Source organism: Suncus etruscus, chromosome 12 (assembly GCF_024139225.1).
Source record: "Suncus etruscus isolate mSunEtr1 chromosome 12, mSunEtr1.pri.cur, whole genome shotgun sequence".
NCBI lineage: Eukaryota > Metazoa > Chordata > Mammalia > Eulipotyphla > Soricidae > Suncus > Suncus etruscus.
In genome coordinates, this window is record NC_064859.1 from 46110102 (window position 1) to 46131991 (window position 21890).

At 35.4% G+C, this 21890-nt stretch overlaps 1 protein-coding gene, 1 non-coding gene and 1 pseudogene across 3 annotated transcripts; 2 read left to right on the forward strand and 1 right to left on the reverse strand.

Moving 5' to 3' along the window:
* Positions 1 to 21890, forward strand: part of LOC126024534 (small integral membrane protein 8-like) — a 1114930-nt pseudogene that overhangs the window by 558588 nt on the left and 534452 nt on the right.
* On the forward strand, positions 1601 to 4186 carry LOC126024522 (lithostathine-like). 2 transcript variants are annotated; one of them, XM_049784957.1, is made up of 5 exons: positions 1601 to 1676; positions 2492 to 2610; positions 2773 to 2910; positions 3742 to 3868; positions 4119 to 4186. In XM_049784957.1, the coding sequence occupies exons 1-5, from the start codon at positions 1601 to 1603 to the stop codon at positions 4184 to 4186; spliced, it is 528 nt and encodes a 175-aa protein (XP_049640914.1). The 2 variants fall into 2 exon arrangements, with proteins under 2 accessions (XP_049640914.1, XP_049640915.1); XM_049784958.1 differs by lacking the exon at positions 2773 to 2910.
* LOC126024865 (small nucleolar RNA SNORA51) lies at positions 19452 to 19584 on the reverse strand. The gene has a single exon (XR_007500963.1). It is a non-coding gene; the product is annotated as a small nucleolar RNA SNORA51 (small nucleolar RNA).

Below are 21890 nucleotides of genomic sequence, written 5' to 3' on the forward strand. Positions count from 1 at the left end.
AGACACAACATTTTAAGGTACTAGTCCACTGCCTTAACTGCTCAGCCATAACCACTTACAACAATTTAAGCTTGTTTTCTCTCTCTTTTTTTAGAACATTCATTAAAGGATATAAAAGATTACTACATTCCTTGAGTACTGCTGATAAATCAATGTAATATCAGCATGTTAATTAGAATGAAAAATGAAAATCACAATTTTGAACTTTTAAAAATATATATAATATCACCTGTTCTTGGAGAATAAAATGGACTTGGAGGCTACAGGGATATACTAATCTCAGACCACAAACTGAGAATCCACACTGAGATACTAAATTGTCAGATTAAAAATTGCTGGAACTGAAGATCTATTTTAGTTGTCTTCCACATACTCATGACTAGAGGCAAATCTATTTCTTAAAATTCTGGTTTTCTTATTTAATTACAGATTATTGCATCCTTCTTCAAATCTTGCTTCAATTTTGAACCAGCAATGTTTAATCATATTTTCTCTGATTCATAGTTTATAAAACCATAAAATCAAACAAATACAAGGCGAATGTTTGTATTTATATTTATGAAGTAATTGTTGAAAGGTTGTTCAAAAATTTACCTTTGAGTCTTTCCTTATTGTCCCATGACACAGTATTTTCACCTTACATGTTTCTTCAGAGAACTATCTTCCTTCCCCTAGTTTTTTTCAGAACAAAGAAGGTTTCAGGAAAAGTTCAAACTTCACCTGCAGTAAGGAAGTACTAAATTTTTTATTTGTTTTTGTTTTTTGTTTTACACTATGTAGTATTCCTCACTCAGTGTTCTGAAATCACTCCTGGCAGACTTTTGCGACTATATGGGATGCAGGGGGTCAACCCAGGATGTCTGCATGCAAGGCAAATGCCCTCCCCACTGTGCTATGGCTTCATAGCACATAGCTACTGGCCCCTATTACTGAACTTTTTTTCTATTTACCAATGTCTGATTTTTTGCCGCAGTGCTTTCTTCTCTTGTCAGAACAAAGTTTTAGCCAAGGGCTGAGTGAGTTCAAATGTCAGTTGTAATGACGAGGTGCTGACCAGTTCCTGGTAAAGAAGCAATACCTGTGATAAAGCTATTTCTACAGCCTTCAGCAGGAAGATACACTTTCCCATGACATAAATTTCCTTGAATTCCTGCCAAACTTATCTAATAACCATGACTATACCCTATTATCAATATCATGGCCCCTCCCTTAGATGCACTTATAAAAGTCTCATATTTCTGAACCTATGAATCATTACCGATCCTTCAAGACAGGTAAATGGTTGCTTAGAAGATGACTCTTGTGGCAGGAATCTTACCTCACATATTTGAGAGGATAGAGGAAGATTTTTCTTCCTCAAAAAATGTGGGTGTTCTAAAATTTAGCAAAAGGGTTCTGGGTAAATCTCATGGCTTGTAGGGTGGACAAATGTTATGTATTCTTAAAACTTGTAGAAGAGGGTGGGTGCCACGGTGATAGTTTAATATTAAGGGCTTGGAAAAAGCAAATATCAAGATGTATATAGAGGTTGGTCTTTACACCTTCTCTCAAGCCCATATTCTTTTACTGATCGTCAGTGTCCTCCTCATTCACAGACAGGATGTTGCCTTCAGCGGCCCTCTCCACTATTTCCTGGATGCTTCTCTCCTGCCTAATGCTTATATCTCAGGTCCAAGGTGAGATTTCTCTACCTCTTGCTCTGGGCTCCCTATGAATTTTAAGAATCAAAGAAATAAGGTAGGATTCTAAGGGGATATTTAGGAATTATATGATCCACTCATTCTCAACAAACTGCAATTCCTCAATTACTACTCCTTTCTTCAGTGTAAATTGTAGTATGTGATGTTTTATACTGTTTATTTAGCATTACTATGAGATAGTACCCCATTTTATATTTGTTACATGTTACTAGGTTTGATGCTGAGTTCTTAGGTCATGAATTATGAGGAAATTGATAGTGACTTTTCAGAAGCTCTTAGCAGAGAGGGGATACAGGATGTTTGAATGAGAAGGAAATTAGAAAAGAATAGAAAAATGGAGGAGAGGGAAGAGAGGAAAGGATAGAGAGGAGAGAAAAGAAGAGAAGAGGGGGGGAGAGAAGAGTGGAGAAAAGGGAAAAAAGAGAGGAAGGGAAGGTAGGAAGGAGGAGAAAATTGGAAAAGACAAATGAAAAAGTAAAAAAAAGGGAATGAAAGAAGGAAATGAAATGAAAAGAAAAGAAAAAAGAAGTATAATTAGTAGAATTGGTTAATGATGAAGAATTTGAAAGTTTAAAAAATTTAAATTTAAAATTAAAAAGAATTTTAAATGTATTAAATTAAATAAATTTAAATTTATTAAATTTAAATAATAAATGTCAAGTATACTGTGATACTTCCCCAAACACCCACTAAGGTCACCTCCTCAAATAATTATTGTGCTTGATTTTATTCTATCTCAATTCTTCTTTCTTTGACCACAGGTGAAGATTTGGTTAAGGATAAGTCCACAGGTGAAGATGTGGTAAAGAGCCTCCCTGCTGCACGGATCACCTGTCCAAAAGGCTCTGTGGCATATTTCTCATACTGCTATGCTTTATATACAACTCCCGCAGCCTGGATGGATGCAGAAGTAAGAATGTGAATTTGAAATTAGAGGTTTTAGGAAAGATTATAAAGAATTTGGGAAGGGTTTACAATTGCCTCAATTTTCTTTCTCAAATCTGCATTCTCATCACACTCAACTAGGTTTATCTGCCACAAGCTCTGCATCATTTCTCCCTTGTCTGTACAGATATCTTGCCAGAGCCGGCACTCAGGACACCTTACATCCATACTCACCGGGTCTGAGGCTTCTTTCGTGTCTTCCCTGATCAAAAGCAGCTCGAGTCGCCAAACCTATGTCTGGATTGGGCTTCATGATCCCACAGAGGTACCATTTTGTTTTTTTCTTCTCTGTTACCTGACAGTGCCAGATATAACATGATTTTATTCTCTGTCTGCCTAGTAAATACTCTGGAACAGAGCTTTAATAAGATATTTAGGGGAAAAACAGGATTCTTCCAAGCCAACTGTAGAACTAAGTTACATAAATGTCCTTTGTCTTGATTTGCAGGTTAGCCAGCCACCTTTCATTTAGTTTTTGTAAAATTCACATAACAGGTATTATGAATCTGAGGATCATAGATCTGAAATACTACGCTGAGGAAATTTTTTTTTAATGTCTTTTATTGACCTTAATTTTTTTTTTTTTTTTTTTTTTTGGTTTTTGGGTCACACCCAGTAGTGCTCAGGGATTACTCCTGGCTCTATGCCCAGAAATCGCCCCTGGCAGGCACGGGGGACTATATGTGATAACGGGATTCAAACCACCATCCTCTACATAAAAGGCAAACACCCTACCTCCATGCTATCTCTCCGGTCCCATGAGGAAATTCTTAATGAAGAAAATAAACTTTTTCCTATAGAATTATTAAATGTCTTTGTCTTTGAAAGCAATAATGAACACACCATCAATTATTGTTCAACCAGTAAAATGTACTCAATGTCTCCATTGCTCTCTCTAAGTTGTGAACTACAAGATTAGTAGGAAAGAATTCTTAGTTCTAAGAATTCTAGAATGTTCTAGAGGGCAGCTTAAGTTAAAAATCTGGAATCACAGATACTACCTCATGATGCTTGCTGGTTATTAGTTTTCTTAAGGATAGTACAAGCAGCACTCAAAATTTGTTCATTTCCTCTGAATTTATCATCTACTCCATAGGGTAACTACCCCAATGGGGGTGGCTGGATGTGGAGTAGCACTGATGTGATGAACTACCAGATCTGGGAGAAACGCCCACCCACCAACCCAAACTTTGGCTTCTGTGGAAGTGTGACGCAGAGCTCAGGTATGACAAAGATCCTCCTTCTCAGCATACCTATTCTCTCATTTTTATTTCTATACCTGACTTTCAGAGCTCAAAGATTGTATTTTGGTTTGTTTTCTCACATACGCTGCCATGTGTTTGCTGTGAATTCTCTTCCACTGAAAGAAGATAGAGATACGACACTTTAAAACTTGCCTACCATTATTCATTCTTTCCATTAGCCTCACAAGTCCATCCAGTTCCATTTACTTTATCTCTTTTGTCTCTCTAGGTTTTCGGAAATGGAAAGATTATAACTGTGATATAAAGTTACCCTATGTCTGCAAATTCAAGAACTAAAGTTGAGTGAAACATCTTCAGGTTTAATATATCATGTAACTTACCTTTCTCATGGATCAAGAATGAAGGCAAACTATGAAATTAGTAGTCTTCAAATTCTTTGTTCATTCTAATCTTTCTTACTTTCCTGCCTTATTTGGAATTCAAATGATCTCAAAATGCAAATATAAATATTTATTTTGTATTTGTAGTTTTTCTCTGTTTTCATACCAAGACTTTGAAAAATGGTGTGCAACAAGATATAGATCTGTCCCTGATAAAGTTTGTATAGGTTCTCAAAAAATGACTAATTGAAAACTCCACACATGCAATTCTGATACAGTCAAAGTTCTATCCATTTACATGTTTGAAGACTAGTGGAGAATATAATTGACTAGACCAATAAGCATGATGAGATGCATATTAAATTTGGCTTGTAGGTTTTTGATCTGATCTAATTCTCAAACTAGTAGATATAGGGTAAAGTCATTTTACAGTCATTTTCTTTCCATTGCTATAATCCACAGACTTACAAAATAGAGGATGTGAATTAGAAAACTAAAGTGAATAATAACCTAATAAAATGGCATCCCAGATAAATAAAATTTTCTTCTTCACTTTCATCAGAGTCTTAAAATAGGGAAATTAGACTCAGGAAAAAGAGAAATGAGATTAAATGGGGGTAGACTACCATGATTTTCCCTCCTCATCTTGATATTCTAAAGGTCAGGTTCAGAAATTAGAGTAGGATTGATGGGAAAGGACTTAACATAAAAAGCTACACTTGTTGTTGTTGCCTTAAGAATGGTGAAGTCTCTTACAGAAGCCTGAGATGCTAGGAGCATCTTTTGCCCAGGTGACACAGTTGAGCATGTCAATGCTAATCCATTCTCATCTAGTTCCATTGGTTTGAAGATATTATGATATAGTGTATGGAGTGGTTATTAAGTTTCAATTGCCACTGGAATGTGAAGGAACTGATCCTGCTGCTAGTCTTCAAATGAATATGGAAAAATTAAAAGGTGTGATGGAGTGAAAAGAATGTTGGTTGGGATGGGAAAGACAGAGTGTGACACTGTCTTACTTACAAGTGACACTTGTAAGTCTCAAGTGCTTGAAAAAGTGACTTATCTATGACAGGTTCTCAATGTTTTAAGCATATAAAAAACGTTTTCAATGTTAACCAGACAAATTATCAAGCAATTATTTATTATATTTAACCTTACTTTTCATATAAAACTGCAGGCTATGATCCATAACCTGAGTAATCAATGACACAAGAATTGGTTGTGAAAACACTCACTTTCACATGAGATTGAAGTATTAGACAGCACAGCAGCATCCAAGCAAAAGTAGGAGGCAGCATACTGTTAGACTGGATTTGGTTATTAAAGGAAAGAATAGAAGAAGTGTGACCAGGCAAAGGTTCTAGAGATAGATAGATAGATAGATAGATAGATAGATAGATAGATAGATAGATAGATAGATAGATAGAATATGATACGATATATATTAATATTCTAAGAGTTCTCCCCATAAAGTACCTCAGGTTCACCATGGCTGAGTCATAGAGTGCCTTCCTTCCTCTTGGGAAAAGGATTCTTCTCCACATTCCCTCAAGAATCTGAGAGAAAACCCAGTCTTGCAGAGAGCATCTTGTCTCAACTCCCATTTACTTTTCTTGTTGAAATCTGTTATTTGTCAGTTCAGGAGAGAACAATATTTTTATAAGACATTCTAAGGGACAGGCACTGAAATGAATAACAGAGTTTCAAACTTGAGGGGACTATTAGGAAAGGGTAGGCATGTATTCCAGGAGATTACTAAAATAGTTGCAGCAAAGAATGGGAAATATCACAGAACTAGTACCTATGCCTAGTAGCAGATTATTGTCTTTCCAGGACTACAACCAGCTAGTTTTTCCTACCTTTCAATAACTTTACAAACAAAAGAGAATGGAATCTTGATAATTTTTCTTAAGCATAACCCAAATCTTCAGACATTTTATCTATATACCTATGTTACTTCAAGTCCACATCATCATTCATCTCATCACATTTCATCCAACCTCACACTCTTATTTCTGTAATGCAGTGTCCAAGTTTTGTATCAATTGATACTTTCCATAACCACCAGATGCTTCTTGATCTACAAAAATAAGAGATCACCTAGTATGTGTTCTTCTGCCTCTAACTCTGCAGGAAAACTTCCAATCCCATCCAAATTTCTATGAAATACAGGAGATTGTTTGTTTTGCACATGGCTCCTTTATATTCCATTTGATATATTTAGCACAAATTGTTTATTTTTGGATTTTTATTTCCATATTCATGTCTTATGAGTGCTGCAATGAATATAAGTATGCATATGTATTTTCAGATGATTCTGTGTGTATTTAGATGACATATGACTAATAGTAGAATAGCACGGTTATATGGGAGCTCAGTTCTTACTAATTTTTTAAGTAACCCCAGGGGTTACTTCTGGCTCTTCACTCAGAAGTCATACCTGGCAGGCTTGAAGAACCATATAGAATGCCAGGGATAGAACATGAGACAGCCACATGCAAGGCAAGTGCCTTACCTGCTGTGCTTTTCCCTCTGGCCCCTCAATTCTTACTTTTTTGAAAACTATCTAATTCCCTATTCATGGAGGCTATAACAGCCAATATTTTCACCAACAATGAATAAAGAGATTCTCTTTTCTGTACTCCTGCATATTATTTTTGTCCAGTTTCTTTAAAATATGCCATTGTTATTAGCATGAAGGTGATATATCATTGTTCTTTTAATTTGAGTTTTCTGATACTAAGTGATGGGTTTCACTTTAATTGTAAAATAGTTCATTTCTTCACCCCAGTTTTAGATAGAGTTATTATAAAATATCTGCTAATAAAGTTTATGTATAGTTTATAAATATGGCATGATAGACTGTGGGGCTTCCTGAAGCAGTTTGTATTTATTCCAATTCTAGAATGGATGGGTCAGCAGCAAGAAACTCACATAAGAAACAGACAGATAAATGGGAGAAAAAGCGGAGGTCAAGGGGACGGAGCAGCATCTTGGATCGAATGTGTCAGCCAGCTAACTCACCCTTTATGTTCCTGCTGCCTTTATTAGCCAAAGTTACAGAATAAAAGAAGTTTACCTGAGGGAAAAACTTAATGTAGTTAATGGCACTTTGTTAGTTAAACCTAGATGGGTCTCTAATCAAGCCTGGGTAGGTTTTTCAACTCAAAAAGGGTGTGATGAGGAAAGCTAAAGCAAAAAATTATCTAAAAATCAGATACAAATGTCTTCATTTGTCCTTTATACATGTATCATATTCAAACAACTTCTTCCAATTAGTAGGTTATCATTTTATTTCAATCAGATGTTTTGTTACAAAGTAAATTTCTAACATCATATAGCCCATTAATTTATGAGTGAACCAGGGTCTAGACAGTTTGCAAGGCAAAAGCATAATGTACAATCTTTCCAGACACCCTTCTGACCAACATAATTTGTAAAGGGGCATCTTATTCCCACTTCATGCAGCCAACTCCTTTGTCATATATAAGTTGACTATATACTTGAGGTCTTATTCTGGTATACCACTTGTACTTTATTAATATGACAAGTTACATGTAACTCAAGTAACATGCTGTTTTGATAGTTATAATTTTGTAGAATAATTTATTTACAGAAAATGTTATTTTTTCAAACATCCTTTCTATCAGGATGGTTTTGTATCTATCTATAAGGTATTATGTTTCCTCAAAAAACTTTAATGTAGTTTATGGTAGATTAAAAATGTCTTGTTATTGTTTGTGGAAATTGCATTGTTGGTGCAATGCATTGAGTAAAACAGACATTTAGGCTATTATAGTTATTTTTTATAATGGAATTTTTTTTATTGTTTAATAAAGAAGCATTACCCTTCTAAACTCAAACACTTCAATGCTTTGTATAATACATCACAGGTATATCTTGTTCTTTACAGTAAGTTCTCTGAAAACATTATGACATAATTACAGGATACACACAAAATTAAATATATCAGTATGATGCAACTATTCAGTACTGCATACAACGCATTATTTATAAGACACCACAAGGACACAATTCTTATAAATTAACATGGGTTGTTGTTCTCAGGTTTGTGCTACTTATACCTGTTAGTGATAGTGAACACCAACATTATATCTTTCTGTCTTTTTGTGAAAGCTGAACATTAAAGTTAAGAAATGAGTAATGTTAAAGGCACTGACATAGAAAATACATTTTTGGAATTTATTATAGTTATTTCTATATAAAATATGCTTCTCATTCATTGTCACTATGTACCTTAAATATTATTGTGAAAGATTTGTAATTCGCTTTGGTCACAATAAAAATTTTTTTTAAAAAAAGTATGGATTGTTTTTATTTTTGCAGTATCTTCACCATTTTACAAAACACAACATTAATGTTAGAATATTTTTCATTTTATATAAAGTAGATCCCTAAACAGTGGAAATTTGTGGGAAAAGTTTAAATGGAAATATATATATAATTTAGTGGGTACAATATAGCAAATAAACATATTTAATACACATCAAAATATAACAAGATAAGTTTTAAGAACATACTAATAATCTCTTCTCACCTTTTTAAAAATAAATTTACTGTGAACAAATTAATTACAAACCTTTCACAGTTATATTTAATTTTATTATTATTTAAGTTGGTAAAACACCTCACACGTCTTTAAATATTTTAGAAAATTTTAACAGTGCAATACTTGCTCTTAATTATAGATTCAGCTGTACTATATAGTAGTAGATTAATGTCATTATATTACTATATTCTTGAACTTTTGACTTCTTAGTCTATCTTATTAATAGAGTGCAGCATCATTGATTCGTGAGTTATGTTTAAATAGTATGATACTAGAAAAAAGAATACATTAACTAATGTAAATAATCTCTTTAAAGTTTTATGAATTAGAAAAATGTTAAGTATTGTCAATATATATCTGGGATGTTAAAAGATAGATTTATTTTCCGGTGTTGATTTTGTCAATATAACTTTTATCAATAAATCAAGGTGATGGTATTATATTCTCAACAATAGAATTGGAAACAATGAGGAATGGAAAAATACAGATGATGTAAAAAACTTCGGATATTAGTAACAAATGTCATTCCTTTTTTGAGGTAATTTATAGCGACTACTCACAAACACTATTCACTACTCCAGAAAGTTGGGAGACACCAGCAACATTTTGTTCATGTGTACAATGAGAACGTAATCTCCATATACTAGCAACTCTCTATATTTATCAGGATGAACAGCATAGGGAAAGTTTTGTTAAATTGTAAATATTTTAAAATTAAATCTGATAAATTTGAACATTCAGCATGTGAAAAAGTTCCACAATAAAAAATTTACTATTTATTTGATAATATTATAATCCAAGGTAGATAGATAATTAAAGGTTCAATCTGATCATTAAGGACCAGTGAGGTGTTACAAAGAGCAGAAAGATGTGAAGGATGGCCAAATACTAAGTTCAACTTCTGAAACCAAATACTGTCCATCACATGTCTGAGTCTCAGAAGTGGCATGAAGAAATACAACACAGCAGCACCATGCCACTAAGGCATCACATCACACAGAAACCACCTTTTAAACATTGTCAAAAGGAACAGAGAAATAATGAGAAACTCTGGTGTACCCATATTCAAAGGAATTGGTTGCTGCGAAATTAGTTTAGTAATTCATTCACACAGTGGACAAGTGAGCTGAACTACCCATAAACATGCAGAAATCGGGTAGTGATTTTTAGGCAGTCAATTCTTCAACAATATGGATCAGTGGAGAAACAAAGAGACCTATTTAACAGTGACATATGCAGGGGGCGAAAAAGTTCGAGACAAAGAGCCAAAATTTTAAACTGTGGGAGTCAGAGAGCCACACCACACAGTGATCTGCCAAAACAGACAAACACTCATACAAAAGCATATACTTTTAACAATAATATATTAAACACATATTGCATTTTGCCATTTTGAGTGAGGGTAAAAATCCTGTTCGCCACCCCTGCAATAGAGGATGTAGCTCTTAGTTACTCTTTGGATCTAGGTCTAGGAAGAGAATTGCTGTTAGCCAATTCTTGTTAGATTTAAATTGAAGGCTCATAATGCCATAATGTACAAATAAGTTGTCCTCTGCTAAGAAAAATAGGGATTTGGAAATACTTTAAGTTTGATATTTCATGTTTTATTTCTCAGATATATATGTACCATACCCATATTGTGCTTTTTTTCCCTCTCTCAGATATAAATGCACTCATTAAAAGCTCCCAAGTTTCTGAGCTCTATAATAAAATCTACAGATTTTCTCAGGTAAAAAACGAATTCTTTAATTAAATTCATTTAGTATTTTGTTTCTTATTTTTGCAATCATACAGTGTTTTTCAGAAAGTCATACATATCTTTCCCTTTCTGTGATTCTGTCCATCCTAAAATCTTCAACTTAAATTTCTTTCTCACAAAGACGACAGCAACACATATAAACTCTTAATAAGTCCTGGATGAAAATGGGTTTGAAGTACACATTCTAAGATAGTGATGCAATTAATATTTTAAGATAAAATCAATGCCTAGGGGCTGGAGACATAGCATGGAGTTAGGGCATTTGCCTTGCTTGCAGAAAGATATGGTTCAAATCCTGGCATTCTATATGGCCCCCAGCCTTCAAGGAGCTATTTCTGAATGTAGAGCCAAGAGTAACACCTGAGCGCTATGGGGTGTGCCCCAAAAACAAAAAAAAATAAGCAAAACAATATCAATGCCTAAATATAAATATTTATATATTATAATATACTATTTCACCAAAGATACTTACAAAAATACTTTCTATTTTCAAGGAAACATATGATACCCCAAATACAACTAGGAATAATCCTTAAACACAGAGACAAGAACAATCCTGGGTACTACAAATTCTGGTCCTAAATTGCAAACGAAAGGAGAAAGAAAGAGAAAATGAATACTACCATAGAAATTGGAGATAAAAAATATATTTTAAGAATCTGGAAATGATCTTAAGATTTTTATTTCCTTGATCCATCTTTTGGATCAATGGGTAGTCATAATCTCTTGATATACTCCCCAAATTTCAATTATGGAATGGAGGAAGAGAGGACCTGGGTCATCTATAATGTGCCTATATATGATCCTAAAATTTATTATTCAGCATCTCTAAGAGATTTTCTGACAGAGAAAACAGAGGCTATTAAAATTAAAAGATATAGGCCAGGCATAAACTATTGAAATGCTATATGTGAGTAAAAAGGCTTATTACTGAGAATGTAATCTACACAGGTATGCCTGTCAAGAATTTTCCAGGAATAAAATAACAATTAATGCAAAGGTTTACTGAAAAGAATACTTGATGATTTCTCAAGAAGAGTGTGACATTATTGAGTTAGAACAAAGTTCAGATGGAAAGAGTACTGGATCCTGTATCATTTTGGACCTTGCAGAATCTTAAACTGAGCAAAAGAGGTAGTTAGTATATACATGATTTGGAAGATAAAAGTTGTAAAAGTAACCTGAAAGTTAAAGTTTAGTTGACAAACCCACATACCATAGCCCAAGACCACTCTAGCAATGTTTAGTCTTCCAGAATGGTTTGATAAAAGAGTGTCAAGGTGTCAAGGGTTGTGATAACAGGTTGCTCCTTGGGAATGGTCACAGTTGAGGACCACTTTCCCAATACTGGCTGGCAAACAGTCAGGGGCAAAGGTAGCTTTATCCTATTATAGAAACAATTAGATGCCCATGTCCCATGACCCTGAGCTAGCCAGAAAGAAACAGACATTTTCCTGGAAGAGTGATAATTGGACTGAAAAAGATAAGGAGAAAGTTGGCTGAGATTCATGATTATGTAATAGGAGAGTGTGGGATATGCAAATAGTCAGGTGGATAACATGTACAGCAATTCTGCTTGGCCAGAGGTGTCAGCATGTTTTAATTTGCATAATGGTGAGTTGTTCATCTTCTGAGGAGAGGGGTCAAAAATTCATAATTTTGCTCTTATGCTATTTTTACACTTTTGTTTCGTCATTTTCAAAAAATATTATGTAGCTTTATGTTTTATCTCAACATGGCCCACTTACAGATTCCTGCTTTATCCTTATTTCACCATTTTGTCTGTTTATTGTTTCTATTTTTAAATTCTGGTGTATAAATATAATTATATATAAATATATAAATATTTACAAACTTTAGGGGATGATGCTCTTACATCACAATCAAAAGTGGCAATAATCTTCCACCACAGGCTGGATTCTTATTTTTCCAGCTTTACCCCTCTCATTAGTTTCCTAACCTATCTTCTGTATATAGCATTCTGATATAATCTCACTTAGTTTACCAAATAGTTTACCAAACTATCCCCTCATCTGAACTTTGGCCATTCCACAAGTAAACTATAATTCAACTGTTCTATTTCTCTGTTGAGAAAACTCTAAGTTCAAACATTTTCTAAAGTGCTTTAGTAGTTTTACAAGCACAGAAAATCAAGAGATAAAAAGTATTATACAAGCAAAAGTCATTTAAAATGCAGGAATCGTGATCTGTTCTGGGTCAGCCCTGTGCAGGGCAAACAACTCCAGCCCCCCATTATTGTTCTTGAGTCTGTGCTCAAGGGTTATTCCTGGTGGTACTTGTGGGACCGTATGCAGTGTCAGGACTGGACCTTGGTTTACTGTATACAAAGCAAGTGCCTTTCTTACTGTAGCATTTCCATTAGAGCCAATTTTAAGAACACACCTTGAGACCATGTGGATGTGCAACATTGTTGAAACCTGTCAAGTCTATTAATATAAATTATCAATAGTCTGGCATAGGTGTGAGGGTTAGTTATCATGATGACCCTATTATAAGCTTTACTTACCAAATTGTTAACTGTCAGTCTGGAATGGAATTACCTTTTCCTTTGATTTTTTTATTATCGCTCCCCTTCATAAGGGCCTTTTTACATTTGACTTGTAAAAAATTCAAGTTAATCGGTAACAGATTTTAAATTCTATAAAACAGTATTTCTTACCTTGGCTCAATTATATAACTATAATTATGTAAAATTTCATTAACAAATTAGTACCCTACTAAAACTCGCTTTGTGGGGTTAATTTGAGAAATAAGTTAAAACATGTTACATTAAAACATGTCGCGGTTGCATAAAATTTTTTTTAAGTTTTTTAAATTATCTTTCTTTAAACACCATGATTACAAATATTATTGTAGTTGTATAATTACAGTCATGTAAAGAACACCCCCCTTCACCAGTGCAACATTCCCACCACCAATTTCCCAGATCTCCCTCCTCCCTACCCACCCACACCTGTACTCGAGACAGGCTTTCTACTCCCCTCATTCATTCATGTTGTTATGATAGTTTTCAGTGTAGTTATTTCTATAACTGCACTCATCACTCTATGTGGTGAGCTTCATGTCATGAGCTGCACCTACCAGCCCTCATCTCTCTTGTCTCTGAGATACTGTTAAAAATGTCTTTCATATTTCTTAAAACCCATAGATGAGTGAAACCATTCTGCGTCTTTCTCTCTCCCTCTGACTTACTTCACTCAGCATAATAGATTCCATGTACCTATCTCTTCTGACAGTTGCATTGTATTTCATTGTGAATATGTACCACAGTTTCTTTAACCAGTCATCTATTGTTGGGCATCTGGGTTGTTTCCAGTTTCTGGCTATTGTAAATAGCTCTGCAATGAATATAGTTCAGAAGGCATTTTTTTGTGTTTTGTTTTTGTATTCCTAGGGTATATCCCTAGAAGTGGTATAGCTGGATCATATGGGAGCTCATTAGGCAGTTTTTTTGAAGACTCTCCATATTTTTTTTCCATAAAGGCTTGACTTTATTGGATTTCCACCATTAGGTGGGAATCAAGAAAGGAACGAGTGTTCCTTTCTCCCCACATTCCCTCCAGCACTGATTTCTCTTTTTCTTTGTACTGTGTGCCAGTCCCTGTGCCATGAAATGGTACCTAATCGCTGTTTTGATTTGATCTCCTTGATAACTAGTGATGTGGAGCATTTTTCCATGTGCCTTTAGAATATTTGTATTTCTTTTTGAGGAAGTGACTATTCATTTTTTTCACTTTGTTTAATATGTTTAGATTTTTTTCTGGTTAAGTTCTGTTAGTACCTTGTATATGTTAGATATTAGCCCCTTTTCTGATGGATATTGGGTGAATACTTTCTTCCATTTTGTTGGAGGCCATTTTATCCTTGTCATTATTTCCTTTGAGGTGCAGAAGCTTCTAAGGTTAATATAGCCCATCTATTTTTCCACTTCCACTTGTTTGAAGTGTAATGTTTCCTCCATGAAGATGTCTTTAGTCTCAATGTCATGGAGTTATTTACCTATGTGCTGTTTTATACACCCTGTTGTTTTTGGTCAGGTATCATGTTCTTTAATCAACTTGGATTTGACCTTTGTGCATAGTATTAGATGGAGATCCGAGTTCACTTCTTTCATGTGGCTAACCAGTTGTCCAAATCAACTTGTTAAAGAGGCTTTCCATGCTCCATTTTGCATTTCTTGCCTCCTTTTTAAAGATTAATTGATTGTATGTCAGGGGAATACTCTCTGAATATTCAAGTCTATTGCATTGATCTGAGGGTCTGTTTTTTTTTCCAATATCATGCTGTTTTAATGACTATAACTTTGTAATGCTATTTATAGTTGGGGAAAGTGATGCCTCCTATCCTGTTTTTTCTAAGGGTTGCTCTAGTTATTTGTGGGATTTTATTGTTCCAAATAAATTTCCTGAGTGTTTGATCCACTTCTTTAATGAATGTCAGTGTGTCCTTAGAGGATTTGCATTAAATCTGTACAATGCTTTGGGGATTATTGCCATTTTATGATGTTAATACTTCCAATCTATGAACAGGACATGTGTCTCTATTTTCTTGTGTACTCTTTTATTTCTTGAAGCAGGGTTTTATAGTTTTCTTTGTATAGCTCTTTCACCTTTTTAATTAAGTTGTCTCCAAGATACTTGAGTTATTGTGTCACTAGTGTGAATGTGATATTTTTTGTTTTGTTTTGTTTTTCAATCACACCCAGTGGGGCTGAAGGGTTACGTCTGGCTCTGCAATCAGAAATTTCTCCTGGAAGGCTAGGCTGTGTTAGAAATCAAACCACCATCTGACCTGGATTGGTTGCATGCAAAGCAAATGCTCTATTCCTTGCTATCACTCTAGCCCCAAGATTGTTTTTAATGTTGATTTCTTCTCTATCATTATTGGTCTAAAAGAAGGCTATTGATTTTTACATGTTAATCTTTTAGCCTGCCACTTTTTTATATGAATTTATTGTTTCTAGAAGCTTTTTCATAGAGTCTTTAGGGTTTTCTAAATAGAGGTGCATGTCATCTACAAACAGTGAGAACTTGACTTCTTCCTTTCCTTTCTGGATGTCCTTGATTTCTTTTTGTGCCTAATTTCTATGGCAATAATATCAATCACTATTAAGAATAGGAGTGGTGAGATGGGACAGCCTTGCCTTGTACCAGGTTTTAGAGAAAAGGCTTTTAGTTTATCTACATTAAGAAAATATTTGTTGAGAGGCACGGCTGGGCTCAGACCACTCCACATGCCAGGATTTCTGGGTTTTTGACTGGAATGTTGGGGGCTCTGGGCAGGACAGCTAGCCACAGGTCCCCTGGGCTGAACTCCTAGTCCAGGGGGCCAAGATCCCCCCAAACCTGGTGGGTCTTCAGAGCCACGCCTGGTTAATCGGGCCCTGGGGGGGAGGGGGGAGAAATCCCGCCCTATGCATCCCAAAAGTACAGAGGCACGGCTGGGCTCAGACCACTCCACATGCCAGGATTTCTGGGTCTTTGACTGGTATGTTGGGGGCTCTGGGCAGGACAGCTAGCCACAGGTCCCCTGGGCTGAACTCCTAGTCCAGGGGGCCAAGATCCCCCCAAACCTGGTGGGTCTTCAGGGCCACGCCTGGTTAATCGGGCCCTGGGGGGAGGGGGGAGAAATCCCGCCCTATGCATCCCAAAAGTACAGAGGCACGGCTGGGCTCAGACCACTCCACATGCCAGGATTTCTGGGTCTTTGACTGGTATGTTGGGGGCTCTGGGCAGGACAGCTAGCCACAGGTCCCCTGGGCTGAACTCCTAGTCCAGGGGGCCAAGATCCCCCCAAACCTGGTGGGTCTTCAGGGCCACGCCTGGTTAATCGGGCCCTGGGGGGGAGGGGGGGAGAAATCCCGCCCTATGCATCCCAAAAGTACAGAACCGCGCGGGGGCTAGGGCCCCGCGCGTACTTCATTTATTAAGAGTATTCCTTACTGTTATGATACGTTTTACGTATCCGGAATCTTTATTTTGTATCGTGCCCTTTCCCACATCCCTACAAAGCTCTTTTTTATTCCTTTACTCTGTATCCCCCCCAAACATCTCTAATCTACATTACCCTTTTAATCAGTAGTGTACAATCCTTATCACAGACCAAAGCCGTGTATTGTGTGTAACAACCCCAAACTGTTTCAAGATACATAAAATGGACACGTATTTCTTTAGAATATTTTGTGTTTTTTCTCTGACAGCTATAATTCTTACTAAATGTTGTCTTATATAGTGACGATTCTAACTGCTTTTCATCTTCTCTTTTTGAGCTGTTTAACAAGGAATCTTAGAGAAAGAGTCCCCCAGATTATTGCTTATGATTGAACCATAATTGTTCTTATCACCCCCTTATGGGCACGTGGCATTGCTCCTTTTTTGCATAGGCACATTAAAATGGGAAAATACTATACATATAAATAAGATCCTATCTAATAGAGATTGGTACAGACAAATCTTATAGTGCAAAGGGACCTTACACCCTGAACATTGACATAACGACCTGGCACAGACCTCAGAAGAAAGGGCATTTCCCTGAATCAGGGAAGCCATCCACAAAACATCCAGGCTGGTCTATAGCATCACCTAGAAGCAATCCTCTACCAAGGAAGACTCTACACTGCTCAGACATTGTCCTGCTCAAAAGAGACTTCCATTAACACTGAGAAGACTTAACAACAACAACGATTTGCTTACAGGACAGGGCTCCCTGCATTGCCCTTTGACTGTAAGGTGAAACCAGAGGACGCTCCACATCCTGACTTCAATGTTGGATATACAGATTCCAGGATCTTAAATACAGAAGCTTGATACCAACAACAGAGACTGTGTGAAAAATATAAGTGTGTTGGCACTACAGACAATGTCTTGGATTGGACGATCTAGCTTGCCTGGAGCCTAGAGTTGGTCTTGTGCCAGGAACCTTCAGGGGTCGGGTCTTTTTGTATTTAGGCCAAGGTTATTTCTTTCCATGTCCCTCATATTTTGGTGGGCCTATGCAAACAACAATTGCCACTCTAACACCATTTTTGCTGTGCTCCTTTGACTCTAATCCTTAAAAAGAACCCAGTTAAGATTTGAGGTTAACTTAAGCTAATATGCATGAATATGGAAATGTAAAAAAAATGCTATGCCTGTAATGTTTAAGGAGTTATGTAAGTTTTATGGCTTTAGATTGCCTTGTGCGCTGTTAAGAAATATTATAGTGTGTTACAATCTTAATGTTCTTTGGATGAAATTTCAAAGTTGGGATATCAGCAAGGGGACTTCTGAGAATTATGTTATGTATTGTCCTTCCACTGTAACTTTACCTTGTCCTCTTTCTTTGCATCCTTGTTCTCATAATTATAAAATAAAAAAATTAAAAAAAAAAAAAGAAAATATTTGCTATTGGCTTGTGGTAGATGGTCTGAATGATAATGAGAAAAGTTATTTCCATCTCTATCTTGTTGAAAGTTTGTATCATAAATCTGTGTTGGACATTATGAAATGCTTTACCTGCATCTACTGATATGATTATATGGTTATTATTTTTATTTTTTGATATGGTATATTATGTTGATTTATTTATATATGTTATACCATTCTTATGTTCCTAGAATACTTAGTCATGATGTATAAGATTTTTGATAATCCTATATGCCAGGATTTTGTTGAGGATCTTTACATCTATGTTCATCAGGGATATTGGTTTGTTGTTTTCTTATTTGGCAGCATGTCTGTCTTATTTTGATATCATAGTGATATTAGCTACATAAAATCTATTTGGGAGTATTTATGTTTCTTCATTTTTTTGAAAAAAGTCTGTAAAGTATTGGTAGTAGTTCTTCTAGAAATGTTTGAAAGAATTCTTTAGTGAATCCATCTGGGCCTGGGCTTTTGATTTTGGGAAGACTTTACCATTTTAATTTTCTCAATAGTGATAGACCTGTTTATATATGCTAGATCATCTTGATTCAAACATGGAAGATTGTAAGAGACAAAGAACTTATCCATTTCTTCCAGGTTATCATGTTTTGTTGTATAGAGTTTCTCAAAATGGTCTTTGATTACCCTTTGAAGCTCTGTAGTATCTGTAGTTATCTCTTCCTTTTTATATCTAATCTGGTTTATTAAATTTCTCTCTCACTTTTTTGTGAGTTCTGTTAGTGGTTTATCAATTTTGCATATCTTTTCAAAGAACCAACTTATGCTTTCGTTGACATTTGGATTGTTTTATGGATTTTTATTTCATTTATTTCTGCTAGTATATTTGTTATTTCCTTTTGTCTCTCTACTTTTACTTCACTTTGTTGATCATTTTCTAATTTTATAAGCTCTGTCATTAAGCTATTGAAGTAGGCCTCTTCTTCATTCCTGATGTGATCTTGCAAAGCTATAAATTTTCCTCTTAAAACTCATTTTGCTATGTTGCACACATTCTAATAATTTATGTCTTTATTTGCATCTGTTTCCAAGAATATTTTGTTTTCTCTTTGATTTTATCTCTGACTCACTGGTTTTTCAGTAGTGAGAAATCAAAGTTTTTCTTCTGTGTCCCTTTGTAAATCACTTCTAATTTCAATGCATTGTGATCTTAGAAGTTAGTCAGTACAGTTTCTTTCCTCTTTATTTTTTGTATGTATGTATGTATGTATGTATGTATGTATGTATGTATGTATGTATGTCTTATGGGACTGCATGTGTTCTCTCCTGGAGAGTGACACATGTGCATTGTAGAAAAACATCTATCCAGTTTTATGATGATGGAATGCTCTATACAGATCTACTCATCCAATTTCTTCCATTTCTTTTTCCAGAGCTAGTATATTCTTGTTGGGTTTCAGACTGTTTGAAGTATCAAGAGATGCGAGGATATTTTTTGTTTTGTTTATTTGGTCCCCCAATTCACAATACAGACCAGGCAAAGGGCCTGTATTGAGGTGTGTATGGGGTGCATTTACTGGACCTTCTCTTTCTATACAGTCAATATAAAGAACACAGCCTGTGGTAAGAATTGGGAGGCCTTATCTTTTCTTTTCTTTTCTTTTCTTTTCTTTTGATTTTTTTAATATATATAAAATATTCACCAGTGCAACATTCCCATGACCAATATCCCAAACGTCCTTCCTCCCCACCTCACACCTGCCTGTACTCTAGACAGGCTTTCTTCTTTCCTCATTCAGTCAGATTTTGCTATGATAGTTCTCAGTGTAATTATTTTTGTGACTGCACTAAACGATCCTTGTGATGAGCTTCATGTCAGGAGCTGGACCCGCCAGTCCTCCTCTATTTTTTCTCTGAGAATCATTACACAAATGTTTTCATTTTTCTCAAAACCCATAGATGAGGGAGTCCATTCTGTGTTTATCTCTCTCTCTCTCTCTGACTTATTTCACTCAGTATAATAAATTGCATATACATCCATGTATAGGAAAATTTTATGACTTCATCTCTTCTGATAGGATAATGTTGATTCTCCCATATTTAGAAGTTAGATATTTTCCTGTTGTACATATCCCTTGATTATTGTAAAATGTCCATCTTTGTCCTTTATAACCTATCTAAGTCTAAAGACTGTGTCAAGTTAAACTAATATGACCATTTCTGCCTTTTTAAGGGAGTTGTCTTTTTGGATGACTGTTCTCCAACCTTTTATCTTGAGTCTATGTTTTTTATGACTATTTAGATGTGTTTCTCATAGGCAGCAGAATGTTGAATTAAGCATTTTTATTCATTTTTGCCACACTATGTCTCTTAACTGGTGCATTTAGTCCATTGACACAGAGAGGTAATTGTCATGTGATTTAGTTTCATATTTGTGCAGAAGTTTGCTGTGCCTGTTGGTCTGTCTTGTCTTAAAGTAGAATTTTCAGTTTTTATTTTAAAGCTGGCTTTGAGTCTGTAAAGTATCTGAGCTGCTGTCTATCCAAGAAGCTACGTATACTTCCTTCACATCTGAAAGAGAATCTGCATGGGTAAAGTATTCTAGGAGATGCACTCCTTTTTTGACACCAGAATATCTTATAGTAGTGTCATTCCAGTAGTATTTTAGGAATCTGATAGAAAATGACACAGTAATTTACCAAGCTCAGTGAGTTGGGACAGTAAAACAAAAGACTCAACTAGCATCAATTACAGCCCCTTTATTTCTTACTTCCTTACTAAGTTCTATTTGGTGGAATTTTGGTGGTGGTATTTTTTGCATCCTTTCCATTGTTTATGGTGAACTTAGAGTTTTCATTCTAAGAAAACTGATGTATAATTGAATTCCTTAGCCAGGATTTTATTTTACACTTGACTTTTGTAATACATGGAGAGATAGAACAATTATTTCAAATTGACTCTTCTTAATCTAAGTTTTTATAACTTCAATTGCTTATGTGTTGTAAGAAGTAATATGAATTACCTTATTTCCTGGATGCAGGCAGGTTATGGATACCAGTGGATGATTGGGAATTCTAGTAAGGGAAGGGAAGTTAACTGTGATAATTGGTATTTGAATATATAATGCCTGAAATGAATGTACTAAGAACAATTTGACAAATAATTGTATTATAATAAACATAAGAATAAGATTAATGATACACTACAATAAAAATAAAATATCATTAAAAGGTTTGTCATAAAAATTATGATCCAAAGAAGACAGACAATTAAATGTACAATCTGATCATTCAGAACAAATGAGATGTTTCAAACAGCAGAAAGATGTGTAGCATGTGCAAATTCCAAGTTAAAATTTTGATACTAAATATACAAATCCCACACTTGCATCCTAATAGGCAGTTTGAAAAAATACAGTTGAGCAGCACCATGCCACCCACTGAGACCTCATATCAGATCAGTTTGTGCAGCAGGCTGATCACTGCCAAAATGGATCCTAGTAATGCTGAGAAACTCTGGTTTAGCACATATTCAAAGGAATTGATTGTCACAGAATAGATGGGTTCAGTTAGTGGAGAAACAAAAAGACCTATCAATAGTTACATTCAGTAGAGGTTGTGGTAGAATTATTTTCAGCAATGGCCCCCCTAGGTCAATAGACCCTATATATTTCAAAAACAAATAATTTAGTAAAGAGAAGATGCTTGATAGAAGATTTTACTTGCTCTGAGCCATGGGATAAAAAAGAACATTCAACAGAACTAGACAGTTTAGGGCAAGGGTCTCAAACTCAATTTACCTGGGGGCCGCAGGAGGCAAAGTATGGGTGAGGCAGGGCTGCATAGGGATTTCGCTTACCGAATATTCGCAATAAAAAATCGCATTAGTAAGAAAAAAATCGCATTAAACGTTTGCATCCCCCGAGTGGAACTGCTCGGGGTATGCG